The sequence below is a fragment of the Oncorhynchus clarkii genome, chromosome 20 (assembly GCF_045791955.1).
Source record: "Oncorhynchus clarkii lewisi isolate Uvic-CL-2024 chromosome 20, UVic_Ocla_1.0, whole genome shotgun sequence".
Classification (NCBI taxonomy): Eukaryota; Metazoa; Chordata; class Actinopteri; order Salmoniformes; family Salmonidae; genus Oncorhynchus; species Oncorhynchus clarkii.
Genome location: NC_092166.1, coordinates 58422248 through 58440352, shown reverse-complemented (window position 1 = coordinate 58440352; position 18105 = coordinate 58422248). Strand labels below are relative to the sequence as shown.

The window sequence follows — 18105 nt, the reverse complement described above, 5'->3', positions numbered from 1 at the left end:
TTGTAATAAATGTACACTTTAAAAAAAAATGGTTTTCACTGTGTCATTATGGGGTATTGTGTGTAGACTGATGAGGATTTGTATTTATTTAATCTATTTTAGAATAAGGCTGTAACATAACAAAATGTGGAAAAACGAGGGGTCTGAATACTTTCCGAATGCACTGTGTATATATATATATATATATATCTCATAACCCCCACTCACTGGCATGTAGCAGGTACAGAAGAAGAAAAAACATCAAGTTCACACACTCGTGCACACGCTCATATCCTTGCGCGTGCACACTCGTGCTTAAACACATCAATTCTCACACGCACACACTGGTTTCTGTCCCAGGGAAGTTTAATCTGTACAGGGGGGAACCACTTTCTGTCTGTCCCCACGGCAACACAGCACATCACTTCCTCCCGAGGTGAAGGGTCAGACTCCGTAGGGTGGGGAGGTTCACAATATATTTTTTTAAGTGGGCGATGGGCAGGGCGGGGGTCGGGGGCCAGGTGAAACTAGGGTTGGGGTCTTGCATGTAGAGCATAGGCAGGTGACAAGCATGGCAGAGAGATAGGGTCAGAGGTCAGTGGTCAGTCGTGGATAACGATGGGTCCCCTCATCCTGAGGCTGGGGTGGGGGTGTGGAGGGGCGAGGAGCGGCCCCTGCGATAGTGCCTGGGAGGCCTTGCGCAGGGTGATCTGCTCACAGGGCTGCCGACAGGCGCGCCTCAGCTGGGACCGTGACAGCAGCCGCCTGGCCCTCCTGGAGAGACAGGACATGACATCAGAGAGGACAGGATATGACATCAGAAGGGAACTCAACAGAACGTTAGAACACACGTCTCACTCTAACCTTTTATTCTGCCAAAACATTGAAAGAGACACAGAGAAGGATACATGAAGTAAAGGGCAGTTGTTGCAGGGAGTCTATTACTACAGCATTTCTCTCTATCTCTCTCGGTCTCTCAGGGTTGTTCATCATTTCTCTGAACAGAAAAATGTATCAATTTCCTTCAGTACAGCGCACGCTGGGATTTAATTAGGCTAATATAGGCACTATGTGTGAGTGTGTGCGTGCATATTATGTTGTTTTGTCCATTGTGTTTTACTGCATCAAGGAAAGAGAGAGGGAGATGAAGAGAGATATGGGTCCTGAGGGCAGGGCTGTCTGGTGAATGTCTGAGTGTTTATTAGAGAATTTCTCTGTGATATAATCAGTAATATCGATCACTCCATCTAGTGAGGCAGGACCAGTCACAGAGTCATGGAAAATGTATGTGTTCCACACACACAGTCTTTTACTGAATATATTCTTTCATAGTCTCGAAAATCCCAGACCTAGAGCAACAGCATTAGGTCTGGGGAATATGGGGGATTTTCTCGGTAACTTCGAAAGGGGAGAAAAAAAAAATGTGAATGGTAATTCTTGCTCTTGAACAATGATGATCTCGGAAACATGACAGAGGTAGACACAACGCGGGTGCACATACAGTAGTTAGGCTTATTATATTGGTTGTAAGCTAGTTACCCTAACGTTAGCTGTCATGGTGCATGCAAACTAGTTACTTGGGAAATACAAATATTGTCTGCAAGCTCCATCGGGCTAGTTACAAATGTTGTGTCCGGTGGGGATGCTTAAGGCATAAGGCTCAGAACGGATTTCCTGTATGTCCATTTCTGCCTTGCCCAATCTACGCATGAACCTTGGCACACCTGTAAATTGGAACACTGTCATTGTGGGAGACAAGCTGTCTGCCGGCCCTTGGGAGACTAATCTTTACCTGTTTAGAAATATCGGGCATATGTAATCTCTCACACACACACACATACACACACAAACCACCAGCCTGACCTCTACCTGAGCTCTAATTGGGTCTAATAAAGCATAGAGCATCTCCATCATCTGTCGTTAGTGTCAGCCAATCAGATGAGACTCATTAGCATATTCCAGCTGTGATTCTGGGAAGAGGAAGTATTCTGGCGCGCACACACACACACACACACACACACACACACACACACACACACACACACACACAGTGGCATGTAAGTGGATGCTCCAGTGGTGCAGTAATGATATTTCCACTGAAGCCTGGTCAATTTCAGACAGTTAGACTAAAATAACCCTTCATCCAGGGAACAAGGGGGGTGATGCGGTTGGCAATTTTTCATGAACACAGTGAGTGTGTGTGCCTGTTTGTGTGTGTGCCTGTCTGTGTGTGAGTGCATTATCCCGTTGACTGGACTGTACGATCCACAAGTGAGAAACAGACTCCACAGGTAACCCAGGTCACGTGTGTATGTGTGTGCTTGCACGTGCGTGTGTACGTGAGTGTGTGTGTGTGTGGGGGGGGCTTACCGTGAGCAGGTGTGTAACGGCTGCAGCACTGAAATGAAACAAGCAGCCAGTCACTGACACGAAGGGAAACACACGCCGACCCACGATGCAACAGGGCACGAGAGGTCAGGGCCTGTATTCCCAAAGAGTCTCAGAGCAGGAGTGCTAATGTACACTCTTAGTAAAAAAGGTGCTATCTACAACCTAAAAGGGTTCTTTGGCTGTCCCCATAGGAGAACCCTTTGAAGATCCCTTTTTGGTTTCAGGTAGAACTCTTTTTGGTTCGATGTAGAACCCTTTCCACAGATGATTCTACATGAAATCCAAAAGGGTTATCCTATGGGGACAGCCAAAGAACCCTTTTGGAACCCTTTTCTTCTTAAGAGAGTAGGATTTTGCATTTGAGGTCGTAACAACTTTATATGGAACTGATCCTGGATCAGCACTTCTATTCTGAGATACTTTTTGCATACGGGCCCAGGTGTGTGTGTGTGTGTGTGTGTGTGTGTACATTAAGATACATAACATTATGTGAGTGTGTTTTGTATGAGATGAGCCTATTTGGTTACCTGTGGAGTCCCATTCATCAGCTTGGCAGTGGCCTCAGTCTCAGCCCTGTCTACCCTACAATTATGATCCCCTGTAAAGGATGTTCAACTAACTATCCCTTAACCTAGCAAGTTGATGCATAGCAAAACCATTTCCATAGACCACACACTAAAAACAAATGGTTCTATATAGTGGCAACTAAGGGTTCTTTGGCTTGTAACCATAGCGGAAGGTTTTTGAAGGTTCTATAAAGAACCCCGCTCGTAAGGTTCTAAATGGAACCTGTATGGTGCTATAAAGAACCCTTTCCTAAGGTTCTATAAAGAACAATTGAAAAAGGTTCTGTAGAGCACTAAAAAAGGGTTCCGCTATGGGTACAACCCTTTTGGGAGCTAAAAATAACCCTTTTTATGGTTCTTTATAAAACCTTTATGGAGAACGGTTCTATAAAGAACCTTTCTCAATACAAACGTTTTTTTGTAGAACCATGCAGGGTTTTAATTCTGGTTTATTAGCCATATTAAATTGTTAAAATTCCACACATTTTATTATTGTGTGCATGAACAAGTTGAATTAGGTGAGCTAGCTCTGGAACGGCTGGGGGTCCCTGAGGAGAGAATTGAGAACTACTGGTGTAGTCAACCGTGAGTTTTATGTGAGTCTTTCACACGACACCATCATTGGCCATAGTCATAAGTCAAAATGAAATAGCATAACATAACAGATTAGATAAACTGTAATGACACTCACTCACGGTTGCACAAAAATAGCTGTGTGCGCAAACCTCGACCCAAAATATTTGAATGAGCCGCCACCCCTACATTTGAATTATCACTAAAAGAGGAAAGAACCCTTTTTTGAAGTGCAAAGAACCATTGAAGAGCTCAAAGGGTGCTTTCGGTCAGTATGGTTCCACATAGAACCATCACCCTTCCCAAAGAACCCTTGAGGAACCCTCATTTCCTAGTGTGCATCTACAGACCAATTTGACCCATTTTGACCCAGACTCAACTTCTGATGCATCTCAACCCTCAGCAGTGGCCTGTTTATTCATTTCATTTCTACGTCCTGATCTCTATTATTCTATTTCTGTGCTCGGTGAGTCATGGTTGTCGAAGCTTGTCAGGACATGGCTTCTTCAACCCAATCAGCTGTCAGTCCCAGGCATAATCAGCCGTCACGCTCTAATCACATATAAGACAGTCTAACGTATCATTAGCCCAGCAGCCAATCAGAGGCCATGCCTACCTGGTCTCCCGGGAGACGACGAAAAAGCTGTCGTCAGGGGCATCGATCAAGTTTGGGCGTCGCTTCCTAATCATGACTCCGCCCCTAGCACTGCCCCTGGTCCCTCCGCTACCACTGCTGCGGCCGTTGTGCTGGGAAGAACCAATCATAAACAATTAGAATGAGCCAATCAAATACAAGCACCTCATAATCATCCAAGAAAAAACTACCATGTTAAATGATGTAATATTGCGGAGACAACCTTAAATGGCTGTATTTGAAGTCTGTGGTTGAATTGCCGCCCGACGACATTGCAGACGTTGCATTGCATCATCAACCAATGGTTGAGTTGCTTCGTCATCAACTTGGCAGCAATTGGGCAGATTGGTATGTCATATGATGTGATTAGCAGATATATTAAAAACCTTTCCAGGTGTTTTGAGATCTGGGATGAGTCTGCAATGAAGTCAAGTAGGAGCGCCACCTACAGTATGTAAAGTGTTACGTAAAAGAAAGACTGTTACTCACCACTGGTCCCGTTGTCTGCCCTGGGTTTTCTACAGAAGGACACAGGAGACAAAACGATAGAGATGAATAGGAGTGTGTGCGATTGTTTGTGTGCGTGTAAGTGTGTGAGTGTGTACCTGGGCGTTTCTCCGGCTCGGCTCTGGTGTGGTGGTGGAAGCTGCGTTTACCCAGAAGGCCGTGGGGACCGTAAGGGAGAGAAGAGAGGAGGCGGCGTGGGGGAGGGGCTTGCAAGCCGAGGGTTCGGTGAGAACGGGGCGCGTGTATCGCGGGGCGGGACTCTGGAACACATTACATCACAGATTTGACACCCATATTACCAACTATTTTAGGTTCTTGTTATCATAGGAGTGTGTCATTCCTTACGGATTACTTCATGTCATAGGAACACGCCGTGGGACGTATTTGCTCCATCATTTAGGTATTGTGAGTCGGTGTGTGTGTGTGTTACCCAGAAACTGCAAGACGCTGGCCAGGGTGCTCCTCTGGGCAGTCCGGATTCTAGGTGGTCGCCCGACTTGCCCCTCCGACACCCGCAACATATCTAGACCAATCACCAAACAGCAGCTCATCTACTGACCAACCACACCGCCAGTGACAAACAAAGCAGCTGTACTGTCATTCAGTCAGGAATATGGAGACATGTTCAGAGACTAAAGGTGTGAACATCAGTTTATTTACCAGTGCCTGTTGCAAGCGGTGCAGTTTCCTGGTATTGTTTCATCTCTTAAGGCGGAATTTACCTGAAGGCTTCGAAACTAACTGTAGCCCACCAATAATAGCTGTGCAACTACTGATCTGCTAACACAACTATCTAGCTTCCGTCCGAGTTGAGAGCAGTCAGTTTGAGACAAACGCGTGTTTTATAGACAACTTTCTGAATAAGATGGTTATGGGGAGACGTGTGAGAGAAAGCACTGCTACCACAAACTGAATAAGTATAAACACAACACCTAAAAAAAAAAACACATACATGCACATACACACAGCATGTTGAGGGTGTGATGGAAGCAGGCAGGGAGGCTGAGTCCATGCTGTTGGGGCAGGCCTCGTCGGGTCCTCTGGCCAATCGGTATGTTTGGTGTCGTGATGGACAGGCACACAGACACATGAAGCACAAGGACTCAAGAGAGGATGGTTTCAGCTGTGACTTTATTAGTTAACCACCGTCACATTCATAGAGGGAGATGGAGAGAGAGCGCTGGAGAGAGGAAGAGAGAGACAGTTGAAGAGCAAGAGAGAGGAAGACAAGGTAGGAGAAATAGAGATGAGTCCATATGACTGGGACAGAGGAAAGTCCCGATATGGGCATGTGAGAGTTGCTTATAGGACGGGAATGGGAGTAGGCTGAGCAACACAGAAACAGGAAATGATAAACAAGCTTCAAACTCAGAAAGAAAAGCAGAGAATGGAGATCTGATTACCACCATCTTCATAGAATCCACTACTGCCTGAACTTCCCCCTCCCTCCTTTATGTCCAATTCCGCTTTATCGCCCTCCTTGGTCGTCAGTTGAGCTCTAAATCAAACTGCTCTCAAGCAAATCACACACACAATTACTGTCCCGAAAAAGGCACCGACACACGCAGAAAAGCACACATACAAAAAGGCTCATTAAGTGTAACACGCACTGTGCAAAATAGAGCTTCTCTTAGTAAAATACGTCTCCTCTACTTCTAACCAACCTTAAATATACGCGTACATTCGACAACCATCATGTACCCTGGCCTGGAAAGTAGGAAGAGCATCAATTATATGCATCCATGTTTGTCTATGGGTGGGCATGTAATAGTGCATGGCATGCATGTATAGAAAATGACTTCTGAGAAAAGGTGTGGAGAAGATTGTGTGCTTGTATGGATTCCAAACGGCTCTAAAAGGCTCAGTGGCTTAAAAAATTAAAATTAAAAACGAACCAAAAACAGACAAACGAACAGATGATGAAACCCAAAAGTCATGAGGACAGGCAGTCTTTATTGAAACCGGGGAGAATACAAAAACCAAAATAATAATAATAATATAATACAATATAACAAAAACAGAGAGAGAGACAGGGAGGGAGGGGGGGGGGGGGTGGAGACAGCGAGGTGGGGTGAAAAGGGGGGTGTCAAGGTGAAGGAGGGGGGCGGTGTGTGTTCGTGCGTGTGTGTGTGTCATGAGGCAGAAGTTAGGAATTGAAGGAGCTCTTACACTCTGCCTTTATGGCGCCACAGTTAATGGGCACAAAGGGGCGCCGCGCAGCGCGTCGCAGTCTGATGATGTCGCGGCACATGTGGCGTGCCAGCTTGGTGAGGCGGGTGGCCTGCAGCAGGAAGGCCTGCTTGGTCTTTGTGGAGGACTTGGGGCTGCCGCTGTTACGCACCGGCACCATGTGACTGGACTGGCGGGGGCCATGGCCGCGCGACCGAGGCTCCTAGAGAAGGAGAGAAGGCTCACATGAATACCTGTTCTCCATGACCAAGAAGATCAACTGTTCTGAACTTTCAGTAACATTGTATAAGCAGAATTTGGTTTTATGTTGAGTGGTGTACAATGTTAAAGAGGACGTGTGGGGGTAGTTAAAGGTGAAGTCTTACGTTGGGCACTGGGCTTGGTGGGGTCTTCTCCTCAGGCGCCTCCGCTCTGCTTGGCATCTTAAGGCCACCGTACTTCTTCCAGTACATCCAGCACGAGACACACAGGCGACATTGCATGTTGGGCGGCCCCCACGAGTACCACTGGGCTGATTGCATTGCTGTACACACACACACACACACGTATATAAGGACTCATACACCTTATCAATGCATAATCAATAAACATGATCAATATCTAACAGTCCATCAATATGGTTTCCTCTTAAACACTGTTCATCAGTCTCTCATCAGGGATGGAGAGCTGGATGGATGGATGGATGAAGGGAGGAAAGTGTACTTACAGTAGCAGCTCTCGCAGGCCCGTCCTCCCCCCGCTGCATGGTAAGCTCCAGGCCCCGCCCCATTCACCGTCGCCATCTTCCCATTGGTCACTGAGATCTGGTTAGGGTTGGGCTTATTGCTGCGAAACGAGAGGAAAGTGGAGACAACAAAGCTTACAATCTCTCAATCCTATGTAACGACTAAAGACAAACATGTCTGCCCTGCTAGAGCTGCCACCGGTCAACTGTAAGTGCTGTTATTGTGAAGTGGAAACGTCTAGGAGCAACAACGGCTCAGCCACAAAGTGGTAGGAAACACAATCTCACAGAACGGGACCGCCGAGTGCTGAAGCGCCTGTTGTCGGTTGCAACAACCACTAAAGAGTTCCAAACTGCCTCTGGAAGCAACTTCAGCACAAGATTTGTTCGTTCAGAGCTTTATGAAATGGGTTTCCATGGCCGAGCAGTCAAGTGTCGGCTGGAGTGGTGTAAAGCTCGCCACAACTGTACTCTGGAGCAATGGAAACACGTTCTCTTGAGTGATGAATCAAGCTTCGCTATCTGGCACGAATCTGGGAATCTAAGAACTTGACTGTCCTGCACAGAACCCTGACCTCAACCCCATCCAACACCTTTGGGATGAAAAGAACACCGAATGCGAGGCAGACCTAATCGCTCAACATCAGTGCCCTAATGCTCGTGGCTGAATGGAAACAAGACCCCAAAGCAATGTTCCGAGATCTAGTGGGATGCCTTCCCAGAAGAGTGGAGGCTGTTATAGCAGCAAAGGGGGGGACCAACTCCATATTAATACCCATGAGATGTTTGACGAGCAGGTGTCCACATACTTTTGGTCACGTAGTGTATATGGACATTGTGCACCCACACACACTCAAACATACTAGAGGTCGACCGATTAATCGGAAGGGCTGACTTATTAGGGCCGATTTCAAGTTTTCATAACAAATCGGCATTTTTTTACGCCAATTATGGCCGATTACATTGCACTCCACGAGGAAACTGCGTGGCAGGCTGACCACCTGTTACGAGAGCGCAGGCAGCAATGAGCCATGGTAAGGTGTTATCTAGCATTAAACGTAGCTTATAAAAAAACAATCAATCAATCTTAACATAATCACTCGTTAACTACACATGGTTGATGATATTACTAGTTTATGTAGCTTGTCCATCGTTGCATATAATCGATGCGGTGCCTGAAATTGTGTCACTTCTCTTGCGTTCCGTGCAAGCAGAGTCAGAGTATATGCAGCAGTTTGGGCCACCTGGCTCGTTGCGAACTGTGTGAAGACCATTTCTTCCTAACAAAGACCGTAATTAATTTGCCAGAAATTTACATAATTATGACATAACATTGAAGGTTGTGCAACGTAACAGCAATATTTAGACTTAGGGTTGCCACCCGTTCGATAAAATACTGAACGGTTGCGTATTTCACTGAAAGAATAAACGTCTTTTTTCGAAATGATAGTTTCCGGATTTGACCATATTAATGACCCAAGGCTCGTATTTATTTCTGTGTGTTTATTATATTATAATTAAGTCTATGATTTGATATTTGATAGAGCAGTCTGACTGAGCAATGGTAGGCAGCAGCAGGCTCGTAAGCATTCATTCAAACTGCAATTTACTGCGTTTGCCAGCAGTTCTTAACAATGCTTGAAGCACAGCGCTGTTTATGACTTCAAGCATATCAACTCCCGAGATTAGGCTGGCAATACTGTAGTGCCTATAAGAACATCCAATAGTTAAAGGTATATGAAATATAAGTGGTATAGAGAGAAATAGTCCTATAATAACTACAACCTAAAACTTCTTAACTGGGAATATTGAAGACTCATGTTAAAAGGAACCACCAGCCTTCACATGTTCTCTTGTTCTGAGCAAGGAACTTAAACGTTAGTATTTTTTATATGGCACATATTGCACTTTTAATTTCTTCTCCAACACTTTGTTTTTGCATTATTTAAACCAAATTGAACAGGTTTCATTATTTATTTGAGACTAAATTGATTTTATTTATGTATTATATTAAGTTAAAATAAAAGTGTTCATTGTTCATTCAGTATTGTTGTAATTTTCATTTATTACACATATATAAAAATCGGTATCGGCTTTTTTTGGTCATCCAATAATCGGTATCAGCGTTGGAAAAATCATAATCGGTCGACCTCTAAAACATACACTTACTATGTGGGGATGTAAACCTGTTTCAGTTTGCTCTCTGCCTCTGCTGCCTTCAGTCTCTTCTGCTCGGAGAGAAACAGAGAGGAGAGTTAGACTGCAAGCCAAGGAAACACCAGAGGATAGCTTGGCACTGGATGCTACGTTGTGGCTAACAGCTAAGCTAGCTAGTTAGTTAGCAGGAGTGGTGTAGAGATACCGAGACTTACCTGCTGTACGTATCTGTCTGTTGTCTTCCACATGTAATAATACTCTATTATACTGGTCAGAGACTTCCACGGTAGCTAAAGTGGGGGAAAAGTACTATTAACTCGTGTTTTTGATGTCTGTGGGTCAGAACCCTCAAAAAAAAGTTGAGCAGGCTGACCAGGGTAATTCTGAACCCAACGTGTCAGACGCAAAACACAGTTTACTATATACACAGGCAATCTCACATGTATGGCTATTCATGAGCACCTGACCTCCACACACACACACACACACTTACAAAGTCTTGTCTTATGTCGTTGAAGTCCTTTCCGTATTTCTCCAGAGCCTCCTCAAACATGGCTGCCTCCGAGGCGCTCCACTCCTCCATCTCGTCCCGACACAGCACCGGCCCACCGGACGGCACCAACACACTCAACGCACTGGACAGGTCGTAACCATGACGATGCAGCGTGTCCATCGCATGGAACTAGACACACACATACACACAGGCAGATCGACCGTTATAGAGTTGATCAGTGGATGTGAGAGAAGGTTACCGCCGTAGACGAACAGCCAAACCCAGGACAATTAAAAATGGTGTGTGTGTGTTACCAGTGTAATGTCTCGGGAGGCGGCAGCTGCACTCGTATGTAGACTGGGCTGTCTGACCGAGCTGCTACAGTCCAGCGCTCTGGCAAACGTCCCCACCGCCCTACAAACACAGTTTTGAGGTCAGGGGCTAGAGATCAAGGAGATCAAGGAACTGAGAGGTCAGGGGATAAATGTCATACCGGGCGACCACCAGGAACTGGTCAATCTGTTTGCTGGAGAGAGGACAATCAGGATCCCACAGCTTCTCCTCTAACTTTGACTGGTCCCACTCATCTGATTCCCCTACAAAGAGATGAATACAGTCAGAGGGTGTGAGTGTGTGTAAAGAACGTATGGTAAGTATGTCTGTGTGTGTGTGTGTGTGTGTGCCTACCCTCCTGTAGCATGTCAGGTACATCGGCCTGAAAGCGTGGTCCCACTCTGATCTCTCCTTTATCAGCCAACAGTGTCTTCTGGGTAGGGTCATAGACCAGCGAGTAGAAGAACGTATCCTACATAAAACACACACACGTTTTACATTATACACACACACACACACACACAGATGACACATGGTAGGCATTTTAATGGCAGATGTGGATGCATGGTGCACACACACAAGCCCTCTTACCTCTTTGTCCAGGTAGGAGAGGACAGCTTCAGTCTCATTCAATAATGCCACACTACACTTCCCCCTGGAAAAAAAAAAAAAAAGACAGAAAGAGGAGGGATGGCGAGGGGCGAGACAAAGAGATGGGGGAGTGAAAGGAGAGAAAACGAGCACCGTTGTCTGTGTTAACATGGTTTTATGGCTGGGTGAGTGGGTATGCAGGGGTACTGCCTGTTACAGTAGGGTGTGTGTGTGTACCTGATGTGTGTGGCTGGTAGACTCTCATACTGACGGGAGAGGAACAGTTCTCTGTGGCGTAACTGATGTTTCTGTTTGTCTGTCAGCTCTGCCTCCAACGGACTCTCTTTCTCCTCCTCTTTCTCCTCCTCTAAGTCCTCTGCGCACACACACACACACACACACTAAACACGACCGTCTGAACCTGGACCCCTGCTGTAAGGATCAGGAAACTCTCCAGACATTCAGCTACCGCCAGTTGTTACACTACTACACAAAAGCACACATATGGACGAACGGACCGGCCCCACGCACAGAGCCACTTACTCGCATGTTTGTCAGCCAACTGTATGAGGCTGTGTGAGATGTCTCTCCTTCTGTAGAAACACACCACCTTGGCCTCCACATTGCCACTGGCCGTCTGGAGAGAGAGAGAGAGAGAGGGAGAGGGAGAGGGAGAGGGAGAGAGACATGTAAAGTGAACTCTTAAAACAACAGATTTATCACAATTAAATGATACACCTCCACATTACCACTGGCTGTCTATGGGAGGGGGAGAGAGAGTATACACACTTTAAAAACAGTGTCTTGATTTGAAATGAGAGAGGGGCTGGGACTAAGTAACAAGTCTGAGACGTTGCTCCCTGGCCCAGGAGCCACAACACTGACTGAAAGATGATTTATTTGCAAAGTACATTTTACATTTACGCATACCCAGAATGTTACCCGGTAATATGGCGCTACTAGCAAAAGACAACAAAGAGACAGAAACAGACAGAGGAATTTACACAAAGGTTTACATACATTATATACAAAAAACGATACTATACATTGATTGATTGCCTGATTGGTCAGACAGATGTTTTGTCTCCTCTGAGATTAAACACACTGGAGGAAAAGCATGGAGGAGGAGAGAGGGGAGGGAGGTACGGATTAGGGGTGTGAACTTTAAACAAAATTGGGAGTCTTAACATGACGACAAATTCCCTAACCGAAAAACTGTTTTTTCCCCCTTCACAAATTAAAATCACAGTGCAGTTATCACAAAACTACCACTAACAGGTCCCAATCATCATCAGAGGGAACATTAAAAAAATGGACAAATACCTAATGCAATAATGCTGTGACCTTAGCAGGAGGAAAAAAAAAATATATATATATACACTGCTCAAAAAAAATAAAGGGAACACTAAAATAACACATCCTAGATCTGAATAATGAATGAAATATTCTTATTAAATACTTTTTTCTTTACATAGTTGAATGTGCTGACAACAAAATCACACAAAAATTATCAATGGAAATCAAATTTATCAACCCATGGAGGTCTGGATTTGGAGTCACTCAAAATTAAGGTGGAAAACCACACTACAGGCTGATCCAACTTTGATGTAATGGCCTTAAAACAAGTCAAAATGAGGCTCAGTAGTGTGTGTGGACTCCACATGCCTGTATGACCTCCCTACAACACCTGGGCATGCTCCTGATGAGGTGGCGGATGGTCTCCTGAGGGATCTCCTCCCAGACCTGGACTAAAGCATCCGCCAACTCCTGGACAGTCTGTGGTGCAACGTGGCGTTGGTGGATGGAGCGAGACATGATGTCCCAGAACGGGCGGGCCAGTCCATAGCATCAATGCCTTCCTCTTGCAGGAACTGCTGACACACTCCAGCCACATGAGGTCTAGCATTGTCTTGCATTAGGAGGAACCCAGGGCCAACCACACCAGCATATGGTCTCACAAGGGGTCTGAGGATCTCATCTCGGTACCTAATGGCAGTCAGGCCACCTCTGGCGAGCAGATGGAGGGCTGTGCGGCCCCCCAAAGAAATGCCACCCCACACCATAACTGACCCACCGCCAAACCGGTCATGCTGGAGGATGTTGCAGGCAGCAGAACTTTCTCCACGGCGTCTCCAGACTGTCACATGTGCTCAGTGTGAACCTGCTTTCATCTGTGAAGAGCACAGGGCGCCAGTGGCGAATTTGCCAATCTTGGTGTTCTCTGGAAAATGCCAAACGTCCTGCACGGTGTTGGGCTGTAAGCACAACCCCCACCTGTGGACGTCGGGCCCTCATACCACCTTCATGGAGTCTGTTTCTGACCGTTTGAGCAGACACATGCACATTTGTGGCCTGCTGGAGGTCATTTTGCAGGGCTCTGGCAGTGCTCCTCCTTGCACAAAGGCGGAGGTAGCGGTCCTGCTGCTGGGTTGTTGCCCTCCTACAGCCTCCTCCACGTCTCCTGATGTACTGGCCTGTCTCCTGGTAGCGCCTCCATGCTCTGGACACTATGCTGACAGACACATCAAACCTTCTTGCCACAGCTCGCATTGATGTCCCATCCTGGATGAGCTACACTACCTGAGCCACTTGTGTGGGTTGTAGACTCTGTCTCATGCTACCACTAGAGTGAAAGCACCGCCAGCATTCAAAAATGACCAAAACATCAGGCAGGAAGCATAGGAACTGAGAAGTGGTCTGTGGTCACCACCTGCAGAACCACTCCTTTATTGGGGGTGTCTTGCTAATTGCCTATAATTTCCACCTGTTGTCTATTCCATTTGCACAACAGCATGTGAAATTTATTGTCAATCAGTGTTGCTTCCTAAGTGGACAGTTTGATTTCACAGAAGTGTGATTGACTTGGAGTTACATTGTGTTGTTTAAGTGTTCCCTTTATTTTTTTGAGCAGTGTATGTTCAGCTACTTTACTAACCAGAGTTGTAATGTACAAGGTAGAGTGAGAGGCTTGAAGCAGAGAAGCAGCTCAATTGTGAGTGACGAGGGGAGCAGGGAAGGGGGGGAGAGAGAGAGAGAGATTGCAACAAAATTGACTCACGCTGGTAGACTAATTAATCGCTAGTTATTTATCATCTCAATACATAGGACCCGTCTTGACCGCATCAAACGGAGTGGTGCTAGTTAAGCTAGCTAGCGTTAGCCAGGCTAATTGAGACAACATATTGTAACTTGAACTGTGCACCTTCTCCTACAGTAAATAACTACGTTCAGATTATTCAATAGCAGCCTACCTGTTTGGCTCTTGGTGTTGTAGCTTGTCCTTATTGTTTTAACTTTTAGTTCTGTCATTTTAATTCCATCTATTAGCCTAGATATCTCCTAATAACTTGCCACCCGGAGGCTCTATGACCATAGCCCAGTGCCGGTTTGATGACTTGTGATTACAAACAAGCTACACTCATTAAAAGCAAGAGCACCAGCAGCATATATTATAAATCTGTCTCTCTCTAAGGGAAGCGTGATGTAGCCCATCTACATTGTGAATTCACGTGGAATTTTATGAATTTGTATCGTTTTAGCGGAAAACCGATAGGAAAATGGAGGTTTAAGTGTTAATAAAATGTTTCCGTTGGTCACATCTCTAATACTGATGGAGAGCGAGGGGGAAGGGAGGAAGTGTGCCCATTCTCACCTGCCGATTGAAAATGACAATTGTAGACAGGTAACATCTGTTGCTACGCATCATATTACACACACAATCTCACATGCGCACACACACTAGCGCAGGGGAGGAGAGGGAAAGTCACAAAACAGACAGGCATTCCACCTATTCCCTCCTCAGGCACATCGGCCAGAGTACTTGAATTACACACACAAACACACACTCCAGGGCGAGCAGTACCTTGTTGAGCTCTTCTATCCGGCGGATCAGGTAAGGGTTGCTGGAGGAATTCTCAAAGAATACATAGTCTGGAAGAGAACAGAATAACATCACATTAACACACAGCCTGCCATATAACCATTACATATATCCATTACAACTACTAGGTGTGCAGGCTTTTATTCCAGCCCTGTTCTAACACCAAATTCAACAACAGGGTGGAACAAACCTAATGGGGCTTAAACCAGTGACCCTGCAGTTAAGGGGCCAGGCCACTGTGTCCTGTCTGTGCCATAAAGATCCAGAACCCTTGGCAGAGGCTGCAGTAGTCAAATGTTGGGAGCCAGGGTACACAGTCACACACACGAATTACTTCCGAGAGTTGGTGGTTCAGGTCAGAGTTAAACAAGTCAATCAGATCTGAGCGGCACCTCTACCTATAGAGATGCCTGTCAACCGTTATCAAAATGGCTTGCTACCATACTGCACACACACAGTTCACATCTCTACTCAGAAAGACAGACCATACACAGACAACCACTCTCAACCCATAGCCAGATTACATATTAACAGAGTTGATATCATAGCAATCATATTGATGCAATATGAAAAATACACAGTGACATCCGGTGGAAAACATATCACCAATAACTAGCTTCAAGATGACAACAAATTAGACATCACGTGACACATTCCAATATTCTGTAGCCAAGTAGAAAAAAAATCGTTACATTGTTGCCAGTAAATCTTTTCACCCAGAAGCGTGTGTGTGTGTGTGTGTGTGTATATATATATATATATACATGAAATACAATTTCCTTTACCGCCGACTTTTGTTGCACAGATGTTGTGGGATAAGTATCATAAAACAGTAGCTGGCTATCCTCGCAAACGTGAAAGAGTCATTCCCGCGACGCCATCATGAGACAATGTCGGATGCCATCAACAGCTTTCTAACTGTTAGGTGGCTAACCTGGTAAAGCTAACCACATAGCTAGTTATGTAGCCATCTGAATATGAGCAACAGTAAGACGACCAAATAAAGATGTATGGGACATTTCCTTCACACTGTCAAACAATAGAGCGTTATTATAACGGTTACGATAATTAATTGCATTGGCAACAAAGCCTGCACTTCTAACCAGGGGGGGGGGGGGGGGGGGTAGTTGGCTAGTTGCTAGCTAACGCAATAAGGAGCCGTAATACATGGATGCGTGCCAAAAAGGAGCCAAATACAAAGGCACCTATTCCAGATAACAAAGTAAATCAAACACCCACACAGCAAATCATGCAATGCATGGCCCGTGCATGTGTGGATTAAATGGGATATAAAGTGAAACTACGTGCATAAAGCTAAAGAAGAAAATAGTACATGTTTATGGTGTAGCATGCGAGCTAAGGGCTAACTGGTATGGCCACGATAGTCGCGAGGCCTGACCCATTAGAATCGCAAATATTGGGAAATCCATGCGTTTCTCCGGGAAATGACAGCACACGTTTGCAAGTATAATATCAGAAATGACACCACAGGTATATATATATAAGATAAAATAACACATTTGCTGCATTGATAAATCTGCATGTTTCGACTTCATAAAAAAAAAATAACAATGTGACATACCTCCGACCCGGTACATGTTGGCGGCCATTTCTGCCCTCCCGGAGTGTAAAAACACAAACCATAAACTAACCGAAAATAGAATCAATAAATAAAGCAATCAGATGTTTAAATGCTGTGGTCGGTTTTAAAATGCGTTGACGTTAGAAGGTAAATTGGTGGGGGGGTTGAATGTGGAGTTGAGCGGGAGATTTTGGTGAGGTGCCCCCTATCTGCCTGCCTTCTCACAGTACAATACAGTAGGCAGACAGCCCAACACACAGCCAAAAGACTCTGATCAACCCGAAACCACATTGTTTGTGGGCCGAAGCATCGTATATGCTTTAGTTTTCGAGATGATCGGTCCCTGGAGAGGGAAGAGCTGGTTTTTAAATATTGTGTATATGTATTTCTTCTTAACACGTTTCCGTTTGCTGGCAATGTCAATTCTTTCCCATTTTTTCAAAATACTTGTATGTTCGCTAGCTGGACCAATAGTGTGCAAATGCAGCCCGCAATTAGGGGCGTTCCTGCATGTGGGCATTATTTTATTTGCAGGAACACCCCCCCTTCTTCCTCCCTCCCAGCACCCAATTGGTTCCTGCAAGAACGGCCCCCCTTGAGCATTACATTTTTAAGTTTATGTGACACTTTCGAATGCACATAGAGCGATCAGTTTCAGGAGCTGTGATAACAGCTTTAGTGGGGGCAGCTACTAAGGCTATACCTAATAGTTCAGGGAGGAGAAGGAGGAAAGCAGTCCCATGGTGGATGGAGGAGTTTGGGGCAATGGTGAGGAGTAGGAACAGGGCATTTACAACTTCCAACATCTGATTCAGTATGAGCAGGCCCTGGTGAGGAGAACTATCTGTCAGGCAGAGAGGTCACTTTGGCGTCGGTTCTGTGACACCATTGGAAGGGCGACACCAGTGGGAGAAGTGTGGGGGATGATTAAGAGGATGAGTGGGGTCAGAAGGGAGTGGGATTATCCAGTGTTGACGAGTGGGGAGGATGTGGCAGTAAGAGATGAAGGCCGAAGCGTTTGTAGAAGTGCATAGCTCAGCAAATTTGTCAGAGGAGGGGCAGGGGGGAGAGAGAGAATGAGAGAGGAGCACCCTTGAGTGCTGGATAGGAGGAAGGATGTAAATGATGCATTGAATGCACCCTTTACCATGGCAGAGATAAGTTCAATAGGTAACGCTGGGTTAACTTCACCTGAGAAAGATGAGGTGTGCGATGTTATGTTGGCCCATCTTAGTGATGAGGCACTAGACAAGGAAGCAGAGGGCTATTATCGCCACATCAGTGTGGGTTCAGAAAGGGGAGGGGTACTATGGACACAGCACTCTGCTTAGAAGCAGAGGTCAAGAAGGAGACTGTTGTAGCTGTCTTTTTTGATGTGGAGAAGGCATATGATATGGAAGGAGGGTTGTTAATCAAGCTTGATATTATGGTGGTTGGAGTAAGAACGTACAACTGGATAAAGGATTTCCTGTTTGGAAGGTCTATCCAGGTGAGTGTGGGGAAGT

General features: G+C 45.6%; 1 protein-coding gene across 1 annotated transcript; it reads right to left on the bottom strand.

Annotated features, from left to right (window-relative positions):
* Positions 1–137: 137 nt before the first annotated feature.
* LOC139376593 (metastasis-associated protein MTA3-like) lies at positions 138–17018 on the bottom strand. The gene is made up of 19 exons (XM_071119362.1): positions 16601–17018; positions 15001–15068; positions 11682–11775; positions 11376–11514; positions 11139–11202; positions 10902–11019; positions 10708–10810; positions 10529–10628; positions 10215–10403; positions 9937–10011; positions 9734–9792; positions 7547–7665; positions 7206–7363; positions 6820–7042; positions 5081–5173; positions 4749–4910; positions 4633–4661; positions 4126–4256; positions 138–753 (listed from the first exon to the last, which is right to left on the bottom strand). Exons 1-19 carry the CDS (start codon positions 16626–16628, stop codon positions 582–584), a joined length of 2124 nt encoding a protein of 707 aa, XP_070975463.1. The 5' UTR covers positions 16629–17018; the 3' UTR covers positions 138–581.
* Positions 17019–18105: the final 1087 nt, after the last annotated feature.

Excerpts from the sequence above, each read along its gene's own strand:
- LOC139376593 (XM_071119362.1), bottom strand. The coding sequence starts at position 16,628 with ATGGCCGCCAACATGTACCGGGTCGGAG. Across the intron at positions 7,364-7,546 it reads GGCCTGCGAGAGCTGCTACT|CAATGCAATCAGCCCAGTGG; the intron begins GTAAGTACACTT and ends GTGTGTGTACAG. Across the intron at positions 4,257-4,632 it reads GGCAGACAACGGGACCAGTG|CACAACGGCCGCAGCAGTGG; the intron begins GTGAGTAACAGT and ends GGTTCTTCCCAG.